General features: G+C 38.2%; 1 protein-coding gene across 1 annotated transcript in view; it reads right to left on the bottom strand.

Annotated features, from left to right (window-relative positions):
* Window positions 1–14722, bottom strand: part of LOC145988990 (uncharacterized) — a 584192-nt gene that overhangs the window by 548874 nt on the left and 20596 nt on the right. The window contains exon 3 of the mRNA XM_083124291.1: window positions 7562–8086. Coding sequence (XP_082980417.1) covers window positions 7562–8086 — 525 coding nt within the window. The remainder of the gene's footprint in view (window positions 1–7561; window positions 8087–14722) is intronic.

Raw genomic sequence — 14722 nt, 5'->3', positions numbered from 1 at the left:
CGATCACCACCACAAATGGACTCAAGGTGGGATATGTGGATCGCTTGCCCATGAAGGGTACTCGGATTCAAAGACAGAAACAAGACGTATGCTAAGAACGCCCAGAAAAAGCTCAATTCAAGCGAGGTCTACAATATCCCTCTCCACTAGCTTGTTAACAATTGCAAATCTTTACCCACCGAGTGGAGACCGGAAGCTAATTACTATCGTACTCTCCTGAAAGACATTCACTAACTGGAAACTAGCAATAAAGCGAAATGACACCCAGTGGTTCACATTTTAACAATAACATTTAATAATGGTGAGCTTAACTCGAAGAGTTTAACATTTACAAGGTTCGCCTCGTACTGAGATATCCTGGGCCCCAAGGGAAATCGCCCCGGAATCATTACAAGTTCTGCCAATAATACTTAGAGTGCACAATGACTCAATTAATCAAAACAGGACTGAACTCAGCATTCCATTCCTATTTCACACATATATATATTCCAATCTCGGTCAAAACCCAACTTCGCTCAATGAGTTTTTCAAATACATCGCAACAATTATAGTTCCGCAGAGACACTGACAGGAATCACTCCACTTGACGACATACCTGTAATATTGGAACGTTCATCTACTCTGTATCCTTCACGTCATTAAAACTGGTCTCTCTAGGAATATTCTCTCTGCGGGAAGCTTCTGGAACTGGACAACGTCGTGGGCGACGAATCTCTTCACCTCGTTACAACTGGCCTCAACTACTCTCTTGATTCCACTCTAAAACCATGGGACGGACATTGATCTGGAACTAGGAGGCTTCTTGCAAACTCTGGAACCATTCTCTCGGAAATACGGCAGGCAGGTGGCAGTCGTCAAAATCTGGACACTAGGACAACAGCTATGGGAGTCCAAATTGAGCACTGGATTCATACCGAGAACTTCAAGATTCTGATACTCCACGCAAAACCTGAAACTGCTCTCAGGGGCGAGATCCAGTTGTTTCCTCTCATACACACCTCAATGCCGAAGCATTCGTTTCGACGAAGCCCAACTCAGTGGGGTTGAACTCAACCAAGATATAGTGTGTGCCCAGCGAAGAACTTGACTCTTGGAGAATGTCGAACACACACTCTGATGTGTCTCGTTACGCTCTTCTTCTGATTGGCAAAGCACCGGTAGGTGGCGCTGCTGATGCATGATCCAATGGTCATCATGTCATTAATGAGTAATAGTACAAATCCACAGAATAAAGTCATAGATGTCACATGATTGTGACGGAAGTCTCGGGAGAGTGACACCGTCACAACCTGAAGTTAAAATTGGAATCCGAAACACAATGCAGCTCGAGCGGGTATTCAACCCAGAAACACCTGATTACTAGTGGTGTTGTAAAGTGTTTCAAAAGCTTCTAATTACATTTCCCTAATTTTTGTGACATCCAAATTTCTGTGCTGTACAATCTTACACTCCACATATTTATTTCAGGTTGTGCATGAAACTTACTGTATTCACTTTGATACTAGGGCAAAAGAAAAACCTAACTAGGGAAAGGTAAATGTATACTTATTTGTGCTATATCAAGAACAGAGAAAAGAGCTAAGCACAATTCTTTGATCATTCATATTCTCAATTTTGTCATGATAGAGCAATAAAAAACATGAATTATATTCTCGCAAAGGGAAAGTCATGATGTTGTCTCGGACAATAATAATACAAAAACATAATGAAACACTAGAAATTTTTATATTCAGTACATATAGCACACTTAGAAATACAAATTGGTAACATATTTGTGTTTCTAAGTAGCTCGGATAGTAAAATATTTCAATTGAAGTGCAATTTTAGAAAGTTTTTTGCTCACTCTTCGTCCTTCCTCTACCTCACGAAGCTAGAAACAGTACTGCCATAGAATGCAGCAAGACCTTTCTAACGTGAACTACGATAGCGTGAAGACATACGTGGGGGAAAATTGGGCATTAACTACATTCACAAGATCGAGTGAGAAGACGATCAAAATGGAAACCCACTAACTGGATTGTAAAGGAACTGAGTCAGGAACTATTGTTGATTACTGTGGTATTTACACATTTTGCAAATGAACTCTTTATGTTGTGTTACAAATACTAGACGTGAATTATCGTATCTTGTCTTTTTTGAGGGCAATAAGGCAGTACAAATTGCGAACAGACTTGATCGTTCCCAGGGACCTTTTCATGTTAGACAGTTAGTCAGGTCGTAGTAAAAGTGGCATTAGTTACTATGCAATTATTGGGAATCTGTCCACGAAGAAGTATGCATTATGAGAAGCGTACATGTGTTTTTTGAGAGTTTGACGAGGTATTAAGATTCTGTGCACATTCGACGTGATTTCACCAGACCAATTGGACACTCGACGAGGAGACCAGTTGCTGTCAAATCAAGTATCATATTTACGCGTGTATAATACACACCCTTGTTTATGATGGGGAAAAGCAACAAACAAATATATCTCTTATAGAATGCGCAGTACAATTCAAGTCCCAGAAATGGCTTTCTTAGTGTCTGACTAACATTTACGTATTTCATTTCAAATTCATTAGTAGATCATAAAAATGAGATTTTCCTTGCTTTCATAGCTGCTGCATTTACCATGCGACCTTGAACTTCCAGATGTTAGGCTTTTCATAGGATAGGAGAGAGCAAAGTTATCAACCGTCCATTCAAGGTCGCAGTGCGTGATGCTTACAATAGATGGATGACATCAACGCAGCATGAACTCTCACCAAGCGGGATGGTGAAACATGCGTCGCTGCCGATTGTTTGTGAATGGGGTTCGTGAGGCATGGAACTCCATCTCTCTAGAAATGGTGATCAAAAGTTTTAAGGTAACGGGAATATCGAACAAGATGGATGGAAGTGAGGACATTCCAGACAGCTTGTATTAGTAACTGGGAGTGAATGACAAAATTAAGTGTAAACATTATTTACGTGAGTCAAGCTGCAATAGTGCAGTAAATATACAGTAGTTATTCGTATTTGCTAAGTGTTGACGTAATTTTACCTTCATATTTGTTACAGTCAACTCTTGCTACAACGACCTTTCACAGTCCCCGGGAAAAGGTAGTTATTTCGAAGCGTTCGTTATTGCAATTTGCATCAATAATGATTATCAGGAGATAATCGAGCAGAATGAATGTTGGATTTAATACGGGTCTACTAGAGCATTGTCTGTTACAAGATGAACTGGTAAGATAAGATCTCTCGGAAAATCTTACCTTTCTAGGCACACACACACACACACAAAAAGAAAAAAGAAGTGGGGCTGTAAATTTCGTTTTGGTTCGGCTGTGTAAAATACATCGTAAAAATCAAGTTTTCCTTCCTTCGACCAACTTCTAATTCACAGCCTCCCCATTCCAGGGAGCAGTCCATACTCTTCCTCGACTTGAATTGTAAGCCAGCCTGAAAAAGGAAACAGGCAACTTGCGATCTGTTTGCACCCAATGCATATTCTAAGACACATTGAACAGTGTTGCACTCGATAATCATTTTGGTTTGGAATTGGATTTCACTAAAGTGAAACTGTATATTTAGTCCCGATTAGCCCAAAAGCATAAAATGAACACAAAACAAGCTTTATGAAACCTGTGCATTTTCAGATATCAAAATGGGAGATTGTTATTTACTCTCACGTTAACAGACGATAATCGGTGTCAGCTTATACATTGAATACTTTTTTTTTTAATCCTTCTCAGCTTACACATTGAGCACTCCCCCACCATGAATGGTTCTGAAGATAAGCGGCAATTATATTGTGTGCATTTCCTTGCTCTGAGTTTTCAGAAAGTTTATCCTTGTGTCAGATGCAAAATAAAATTTAGAGTTTTGTTTATCAGAAGGTGCAGAACATGAAGTTATTTTAACTCTTGTTTTTCTTTTTGAAGATCGAATTTCATTATCATCAAATCAAAACAGATTTGCGAGATTCAAAACAATGACTTTTGCCTTCACACTGGATGAGTCATTGCTGTTATCGGCAAGCCACAACTTCGCAGACGCTAGACAAAACACTGGCGCCAGCTGCAGCGTAAAAACAAGGCGATTGGCTGGAAGTTCGAGCAACGGGTGGTCGAAGGGAAAATCCTCCATATTTCAAAGATAAAGCAACTGTCGAAGGTGGAACTTCTATCATCTGTGTGAAGAAGAAAGGAATGACCCTTTCTTTACATTTTACCTTGCAACAGACAATAACATAGGCAATATTTCAATAGCATTAAAAAAGAGAGAAAAATAGGACCTGAATTCTGCAATTATTACATTGCCATGCAGACCAGTGGCGGAGAATGAGCTGGGAAGGGGGCACTTTTTACTTGTCCTATGGTTTTTATTCGTTTTCAAAAATGCATCCAGAACTGGTTGAGCATTTTAGAAGTCAAAGGAAAGGAAGAGCGATCCACTTCCACCCTTGCCTGTAATCAGCCTCTGTGCACACACGAGCAACAAAACAATCGGCATCCCCCCTCCCTAAACGTTTGCTGTGAAGAAAAGAGGGAGAAGTCACTCGGCCAACGGAGCACTTTTGGCAAATATTAGGACATCGGCACAGTTATGAAAATGTACAAAGTGGTAAACGGGAGTTATGATGCACGCAAGATCGAAGTGAACTTTTGTGGAAACCTGGATGAAAATGCATTAAGAGGTTTATCTTTAGTTGGCCTATGTGGCTTTGATCATCTCTAACATTTTCACTTCTTTATGAAGTGTTACAGGGAACAAAGAACACGTTTTGAATTAAAGCAGTTACCGGAAGTTGTCCATAACAAGGTCAATTTAAAATAACATCCAAGCATATTCGGTCTCTTCTCGCGTATTCAAAAGCAAACAAAATCACAATGGCAAAACAAGCCTGGCATTTTGGGTAGCAGCCGTCGGCTGCAGTGCGCTTGAGGAAGGCAAGGGCAGAGGTCAAGTGCTATTGAATATCACTGAAGCATGGTCTGGTGTTTATTTTCAGAAAAGACCCACTTTCGAGCGGTAGAGTGCTTGTGAAGGGAATGAGTACGAATAAAATGAGTTATTTCTCCCGCAAAAATACCGCTTGATACGCCTCCCATGTCACGGGAGGTGCGTGCTTGAATGCCGCCAGAACAGTTCTGCTTTTCTCGATGTTGCAAAACTTTCCAATACTTAGTGAAAACACATAGAAAACAGCCATTTCGCTTTTAACAGTTATTTTTAAAATTATTATTGCTAAAGAAAGACAATCTGTAGGTATATACATATTATACGCAGTGACATAGTGACAAAAAATGCGTGATTTCATTTTGGCTGTCCAAATTATTCCATGCATAACACGCACCACAGTTTAGGGGGGCAAAAATTTTGGAAAAAAGTGCACATTATACATGCATAAGTACGGTAATTCTTCAAATCAACATATGTAACCATAAGGGAAGAGGTTACGAGGATTGATGACCAGTTTTGGTGTTCTAATTAGATGAGGCCCGTTCTTCCAAGCCACCAAGCTAAAAGGATGGTGTCAGTGGCGGTGTCGAGAATGGTAGAAGCCTAAGCCTAGGTTGGAACAAAGGACCACATTCAATTTAACCTGTGCAGTTCACTAAAAGAGGACCAAGGTGGGGTTCTTTCGAAGATTAAAGTGAAACTGAAATGTTAAGACTGTTAAGTTTTAGGGTGCCCAAGAAGTTAATTCCTTCTCACGTCCTTCCAAAAAAAACTGATAGCCGTGAATATACCACAATGTTGTACAGGGTGTTTTAAGAGCATCAGATATCAATATAAGTAATAATCTTTTGGTCAAATTAGTGTTAGGTTTCAAGTTGTAAGCTTTCAATTCACAAATGACGCTACTGTAGTAAATTCGATTGGAATATTGATTCTGCAGATTAACAGTTGTTGTGAATAGTAAAATAAATTAATGACCAGAATTGGTCACCCTGTAAATTATAAATGTTGAAGGTGGATTTTGAATTAGTAAAGCTGGTCATTCACTTGAATGTGTTTAATGAATGTATTATTGTTGTTTTCAATAGCCGAAACTACATTGCACAGGCCATTGAAATAAAAGAAGACAAACAATTAAATTGAAATTGTACCATTTGTTACCCTTCATAAATACTTCTTGTAGTAATAGATTAGAGCATCTATTGATCTTTACAGGGTTTTGAGGATGAGTGTTTGTTTGCTAAAATGCAGTTGTTTATAGCGCAGGAGGCCTTAGAAAGATTGTTTCGTGGGCTAACAGCAGACGTCGCTTGCACACTATTACCGATACTCTCGTGCCGTCTGCTCCTCAGCCGAACAAACAGGCCAAGGTAGCAAGAGGCAGAGGTCACTCACCCTTCCAGAAGGGTGCAGCGAGCTAGCTGTGGCAACCGGACTCGCTCATTCGCGGACCTGATTGGTTCTCGCAAACACACACCCATATTGTCGTCTGCTGCAAGCCCACGAAACGATCTTTCTAAAGCCTCCTGCACTATAACGGTGACGCAACTTGGTGTGAGATAGTAAAACGTTGTCGCAAGAATGTACGTGGCTACAACATATCTTTGGAGAGCACGCGTTAATAATGTTTATTGTGAATACTCTCTATTATTTACACCCACTTAAGAATTGCCTTGAATTAATATTATTTGCGTTGATCACAGGATCTCTTAAAAAGAGACTGAAGGGATACGTAAAAAACGTGTCAAACACTTCAACACTGTATACCACTTTTGTGATTGTTTGGTTAGTGTCATATTTATTTAGATTCATTCCGTTGGGGTCACCTTCCACTTAGCCATATTTTTATTGCCCACCATCCACATTAGTGCTGCATGGGACCTCTATCGCTCACTCAAACTCCTTTGAGTCTTCCATGCTCCAACGTACAACACTAGTAGCAGAATGATTGGCAACGTCCCGTATTTCAGAGACTAATAAGCTGCACTGTGAACCTAAATCTCCTACATGGAAGAAAACTACTTCATGTAATTACAATTCTAAATAATAATACCGAATATTATTGTGTAAGACTCAAATACAATATGTATGAAAGTATGCAATATCTACATACCAAAACGTAAAATGGATACATATGCTGACACACCTGTGTAAGGAATTACAAATATCGTATCACAGTGCAACAAGTATGTGTACATCATTGTTCACTTACTGAAAAGGACAATCATATTCTGCGAAATAATAAATTGCAGCTATAACATTCAATCGAACATCATTTTAATGTCCCAGATTCGATACCGGTGGAGGCACATAGTGGTTCGGATCCCACTTTAAACTGTAAGTCCAGTCCCGATTAGCCTTAATGTGTATAAAGTGGACTTAAAACACCAATTCAATCAATCAATCAATCATTTTAATGTGACAATAATTGTAGAAACATAAAATGTCAGCCTAGGCAGTTTCTGCCCATAATTATCTATTTCATTTTCACATTATCTCGGTAAAATATACAAACTGTATTTTAACATGTCCGTTTACAATAAAAAAATATTGAAAAGAAACTATTAGTACACCCTGTATAATTTTATGTGTATTATTAGGATAAGTTCTAATGTGTGTTATATAAAATACGTACCTCAGACATGGAGTTTCAAAATCATCTTCACTTTTCAAACCAGAAAGCTCGATAGGTTTATCTGCAATGAAAATTTCTTCACTCTTAATAGTACGAGCCTTTTCTACATATTCTCTGTTATTTTCATTCTCCATTGCATCTTGCTGAGATTTAACAGAGTGTCCTAAGGATGTCTCAGATGTGAGTTCATGTTCTATCTTGCAAGATGTTGAAAATTCTTGTGCTTCGAATTTGAGTTCCAAATCAGGCTCTTTCAAATAGGGAATTAATACACTTTTTTCTCTATCACACGTCAAGTTCAAGTTGTCTTTTAAAGGATCTTCCACAGCCAAATCAAATTCCTTTGACTCATTATTGAATGACAATTCAATCTTCATCCTCTCGTCTTCTGCACTTCCTGCAGAAATTTCTTTAGTTGTAGTTGACAGTTTGTTGATTGTTTTCACATTTCTGTTTTCTAGCAGCACACAATGTTCACTAGATGCCCCATGTTCAGACTTCAAGCTGAAATCTGGTAGTCCATTACTAAAAATAAAAAGACATATTTATATAGGGATGGGCAAGATGACATGAATTATTTTACCAAGTGCAATTAGTATAAATATAAAAATAATTACCTGTAAAAGTAACCCATAGAAAGAAGCAAATCATATTGGTTTACTTTTAGTGGATGGAGTCTCTCGTGAATGCAAAGCCTCTGAGGATGGAAACTCTTCAAGTGCACCCTTTTAAAACTTTTGATGCAATTAAAATAAAAAGAAGCTCGAGAACTAATTGTTGAAGGGAAATGAGCTTTCTCTTAAATGACAGGACTTTTAGTGGAGGTGGCATTTGTACAATGTACCTCCAAATAATGAAAGTTAAAGAAAAAAATAGAAAATAGAAATTTTACCCCTTGTGACTACCACAATGCACCAAACTTAATGAGAAATGTATTATGTAGCAGTGGTACATTCCTACAAACATGCAAAGTTGCATTGAGAAAAGTCTTAATATTTCTTGGGGCGAAAAGTAACAACAAAGGACAATATTTTGAATAGCCTTAATACCCAACATGTGTACAGCAGGCACATATTGGGTGCATATTAGTGCCTCATGTGTACAGCACATGAGGCACTAATATCGGGATGACCCTTGTGGCAGACAATTCTCAATCAGTATCCTGCTTCGCACAGTTCATACAAGAGCACACTACACAGATTGCATCAGAAGTTATTTTCCAAATGCCATAAGGAACTTCACAAACTTCATGAGCTTCAAGAAATGTTCAACTGGAAAAATATGTCTAACAAGTTAAACTCATATGACTTATGGAACATTGAGTTATTGTGTTTTGTTTTTAAGTCCACTTTATGCACAAAATGGCTAATCAGGACTGGACCTACAGTTTAAACTGAGATACAAATCACTATGGGTATCGAAACTGAGACCTCTTGATTACATAGCAACGATGATGCTCAACTATTGGAACGTTCCCACAGACAACCAAAGGTGCTTTATATCATGATATGTTAAGATGTTTCTCTCCACCGAATTGTATATTTCTATCTTTAGTAATTTCTCAGAAATGGAAAAGAACAGTTTTTAAACACACAAAATTTCACACTCATGCTTAAGGTGATATCAAACCATTAACCAGTAAAATGGGTGTGGCATAGTCCCTTGGACCTTCTGACTAGTACAAAGCTTTTGTTTGCGGAAGCAATAGCATGCACTTCTCTCTCCTTTTCAGTAGTTTCATATTTTGGAATATCACATACCCCACTGGTGCCACTTCGCTGGCTGCATTTTAGTTTTGGAGCAATAGCCACTCGTGGGTCCCAAAAACCATGCAACGCCATTTATATACGTCTTTTGGTATGGAACCTGGTGCGAGAATCAGATTTGACAATCCGTGTTTTAGATTAGTGAATTATCAGATATGGATTCAGATAAAAGTGATAATGAAATAATTATTTCCACTGACTACATTTTCAACCATTGAGCTTTCACCTTCATTTTGACATTGTGCAGAATTTTTTTTCTTTTGAGACTTCTTCTATGTGATTTTGTTATATTTGGGTAAATGCATGTTTGTTCTGTGATAATTGACCATCGAAAGCATTTCTTGTATTTTACAGTTATATGACAATTTATTTATAGAGACGTTTACAGATATGTCGCTGATTTTTGTAGCCTTAGATAAATTGAATAATAAACAAGGAAAATAACAAAAATAGTGGATAAAGGTTAATCATAATTCCATGAAGAAGGATCAAAATAGAAGATATAATTTGTGGAAAAAATCAGCTATTATTTCGGATTACTCTTGGAAATGGTAAACTTTTTTTGGTGGTCTGCCCATTGTGTTAGAATCTGGCACCACGCCTGTTAAGACGTTAAAAATGTGTCAGTGGTCAACTTTCAATTTCATGACTTCCATGGATAGACAGACATGCAAAACAACATAATTTATATCTCGTTAACATTTTATGTGAAGAAAATGTTGGATCATCATATTTAAGTGTTTCCGAGATAACAAAATGTCACTTTTAATTGATTGTTGCCTCTCTCGGTCAGTGGGACTGGCTGATCAAGCAAATTTTTGTTGCATAACATATTATTTGATAAGTCCATCTGTCTTTATGACAGCGAGTTTTTATCAGATCTTCACAGTAGACATGAATGGATATTATACAGAATGACAGATGCATTTGACCATCATACAAGAGTACTTTCTCACTTTTTCCTAATCAGTACATTCAAGGAAAATTCTGTTGATTTTTATTTAAATGCTAGAAAGTCAAAACTCCAGTCAACATGTTCAAAATATTTAAAGAATTTTTATTTTATATTTTTGTACACTTCTGTTCACAAAAAGTGGCACACTCGTTTGAGTTGAAGTCCAGCTTCGTGGAAGTACAGCCGAATTAAGTGTTCGGAAAGCAGCAGTGTTGCTCACTATCAATCAATTTAAGCATATACAGGGAATTTTGGGTCTCTCAGACTCAAAGAAAAGGGTTAACAGAAAGATTGCAGCATAAGTATTAATGAACTGGAATTTCCACGTCTACAATCAAAGTAACATAAATGTGAAGTATTCCTGAAATTTATTTTAAAAAGAAATGTGCTTTTGACATTCTGACGAAGTAGTTACCACAGTTCGTTAGAATACGAGGGCCCCGGGTTCGAATTTGGCCTGAGCATGGGTATTATTTTTGAGTCTCTCTTCATCATCGCAAGTAGCTGAAAATGGAAGAAAAGCAACACTAAATAACAAAAAGGAAAAGACACATCAAGAATAAGTGAGACTGAAATAGTGCTGTTGCAATTCCTGAAAAATGATGCAAAAAAATCTTTCGGAAATAGTGTTATCCTAGTCCAGGAGAAGGCTTGAGGAATAAATAAACTCCTTCACCACACACTTTCGCAAACAGAATCGCAAAGTTGGCACTGAACATGCGATGGGAAATCCTAAAGGAAGAAGATGTCACAGCCAAGGGGGAACATGAGACGAGGTACCTCCCCTTCCCCCCCACACACACCAGTCATCCAGGCTATTAAAAATAAGTCAGTGGTTGCCCTCTCATTTAACTTTAACAGTAAATTGAATTTTTGTAAAATAAAAATTGTCGGGCTTAACTTTGTTTACAAGTGCACGTTGGTCTCGTAATGGAGCGCAATAATAGAATTGTGATTCTCGTAAAATTCTTACCGAATGAATGAGAATGCCTCCGTAGATTCCAGAATAATTACTCTTCATATTGAAATAAATAGTTTAAAATAATATAAATTATGTGTTGTTGGTTAATGAGATTCGTCGTCACATAGCAGAATCCGCTATATTGACAGGAACTAGAAAACGGTAATCATTTAGGGATGGAAACACTAATCTTCCACAAAAGCACGACTTCCCAACGTCTTCATAAATTTTCATGCAAAAACTTCACTTGTATTTTGTCAGCAAAGTGTACAGTATATGAACCCTATCTGATGAAGCGTATTGCTTTCAAATTAATGTAGTTAGAGAGAAGCGACATCAAAAGTTTTGAGCTGAACAGGAAAAGATGCAATCTTATGGATAAATTACTCAAATAGCTTTGTTTCTTCACCATGTCTTGTGGCCATGTCAGTTAAAGGCCAGCTTTGTAAGCTGAAATACTAGGTTCGAATCCCCGTGTCTCCAAAATATTTTTTTCTTACCAAATGGGTGCTACATAATGTATTATATTCTCGTCCCACCAATTGCAGCCTGAAACTTTGTAATTGTTTAGGTGCAAATAAGAAAATTTGTATTGAAACTATTACTCGTTCAGAGAACATGACTGTTAATCGAGACTACTTGAAATTGAGATTTTTTTTAGTTGCTGCTAAGCCTCGATATTTACAACAAATGCTAAAATTGAAAATTGTTGTGTGATAAAACACACCGTTAATATTCTCAAGAAGAAAAACAATGAAATTAAATGAGTAAGTTGTGAGGAACATCAGCAGATGTATTTTAAGATGTTCCGTCATTCATGTGTCACTCTCCTTGTTTTATACATAGACAGATATTTACAAGTAATCCACTCGATGAATGCTTGCATCTTAAGAGTAATTTTCAGATGGGAAAGAAAAGAGCCTGGTCCAAATTGTAAAGTCAAGATGTGCGCAGATTGTAGATGTTATTGTCAGAAACATACAGAATTATCAGTAACTACAATTATTTACCTAAACATCACTCATAGGGCACTTAGAATAGAGCTGTAAAATATGTCTTTTGGATAATTAGCTGTTTGAATGATTCTTCTTATAAAAGTAAAGAAAAAAGTAAAGTGCTCCCCTGTGCTTAGCACCATGCCATGATGGCATATAGGGGGTGTGGAGGTAATGCCTCACACTTTCTTGATCCGGTCATGAGTGGGGGTGATGTGATCAGCATCACGCCCCTGACTGCCTTTACCCCTCAGGGTTTCATGTTATCCGACACTGGGTGGGCACCTGGGCTGCTTCCAACTTTAGAAAAGTTCCCAGATTTGAACCGGCCTTGAGCATCGTAGTCAGACGCGTTACCGTTAGCTTATATTATACTTATTATTTCGAGGTGCAATTTGAGCGAAACAGCTGAATGCGGACTGCAAGCTAATATTAATAGCAATACAACCATTGCAGTATAGAGAGATGAAAGGGACAAATATGTTGTTTCCATTCACATTATACTACGCAGGTAACGTCTGGGGTAACTTATCGTATGAATTGGTTTTAAGTAAATTCGACGTTACATTCCATGGAAAGTTTGTTTCTTTGTTACGAACTATCTGAATAAAAGCTTCCTCTTGTCTGTTGACTTTCGCAGGAGCTGCTTTAGACTGTCAAGGTCAAGTATTTGCCATGTTCGAGTAAGGTAAGCACCAGTGACGTAGTCATGTGAATCCAGCTGCTTCTTCTCTGTGACCAAGAAGCAGAAACAATTCATTTTGCTTTGGTATAAATTAACAAACCGCAAGGGTCGAGTTCGAACCCTGTCAGGACCAGATGTTTTTTCTTCTCTTTATTTACGTGGTAAACAGCGAAGTGTATCAAGATTCGAAAGTAGATTTCGATATTTCGATTTATTTTGGCCATCAATGTATAATATGTAATTTCGAAAACCGCCAAAGTTCAATTCAATAGCAAACATTCAGATGTAAAAACATATGGTGCTAACGGGAAATCTATATTTCTGCACTTTTAGAGGTTACATGGAGAAGGAAAAATTATACATTTATTTCAATTATCTCTTGATTTTCACAGGGGCACGTGGCAAAGTATTTTCTTCAAAACGTGTCAAAAGTTTGTGGATACGTCACTCTCACTTCAATTATACTCGGGACAGGACTTACAGTTGCAAGTGAGATCTGCACCACTATGTGCCTGCATTCTGCTATCGAATCCAGAGCCACATTATTACAAGGGTACTAATCTAAGTTCAAATTGCAGTACAGCGTAAGTTCACAAATTATTTTTTATTAACGTTCTGAACATTCCATAGAATAAGTAACAATTTTTTAGTCTATGTTCCCCCCCCCCCTTTCCCTCTTTCTCACATGATTTAGACATGTTTTGAATACGATGATGCTCAGCTTCTTATAGATTGATTGATTTTTGATTGATTTGCTTCATTTTACTTTGCTTTTTGTGCCAATTTTGGTGATTTGAAAATGGTGATGAATGAACACTCACAAAATATCCATGCCCAGGCCAGGATTCGAACGCGGGACATCTGGCATTGTAGCGTGATGTGGTAACCACTCTGCCACGGTGTCAGGCTCAGCATCTTATAGTATGTGCAATTGCTACCAGGCTGTCCCAGAAGTCCTGCACCATACAAGGGGAAAAATGAAACACAGAATATCAGAAACAAAGACAGACTTTATTCAGCACAGTACAGGTCTCCATGTTTGATTACCTTCACCCATCTCTGTGACAACAGTTCAATCTGATGGCGATACCAGGTGGCAGGTTTAGAATTGAAAAACTCGCGACAGGCAGAATTTACCTCATCATATGAATTGAACTGCCGACCACACAGAAAATATGAGAGAGAGCGAAACAAACCGTAATCCGATGGTGCAACATCCAGACTATAGGCGGGATGAGGTAACAACTCAAACCCGTCAAGCTCAGCCAGAGTGTTGGTCACTCTTCGAGACTGGTGACTCGAAGCATTGTCAATTTGCAGCAGTAACCTCTTCCTCCTCGTTAATTCCCGGTATTTCTCGATCAGAATAGCATACATCCGGCGTAATTGTTCAGAATACAGTTCACCTGTTACAGCACGACCTTTTGGAAAAAACTCATAATGGAGAATCTTGTCAATATTCCACGACACACTCAGCATGAGCTTTTTCCCAAATCTGTCCTGTTTCACACGGGCGATGGCCTTCTATCCTCTTTTTACCCACTGTTTACGTGTATCAGGGTTTTCAGAAACAGACACTTCTCGTTACCTGTCACAATTCTCCTCCAAAAACGAAGATCACGTGGGTTTTGTAGCAATGTCTGGCAAATTGCAACTCTGCACTGGGAATGCACCTCCGTCAGCTTGTGCAGACTTAGTCGGGGCTGTTTATTGGTGTAATCCATGTCATGTCAAGGAACGGTTACTGTTGATTTGGATGATCCAACCAGTCTTGCTAACACTCGTGTGCTGGACTGTGG

The sequence above is a fragment of the Lepisma saccharinum genome, chromosome 6 (genome assembly GCF_977018435.1).
Source record: "Lepisma saccharinum chromosome 6, izLepSacc3.1, whole genome shotgun sequence".
In the NCBI taxonomy this organism is placed as follows: Eukaryota; Metazoa; Arthropoda; class Insecta; order Zygentoma; family Lepismatidae; genus Lepisma; species Lepisma saccharinum.
Note: the sequence above shows the minus strand (reverse complement) of the source record. Positions and strands in the feature narration are given on the sequence as shown.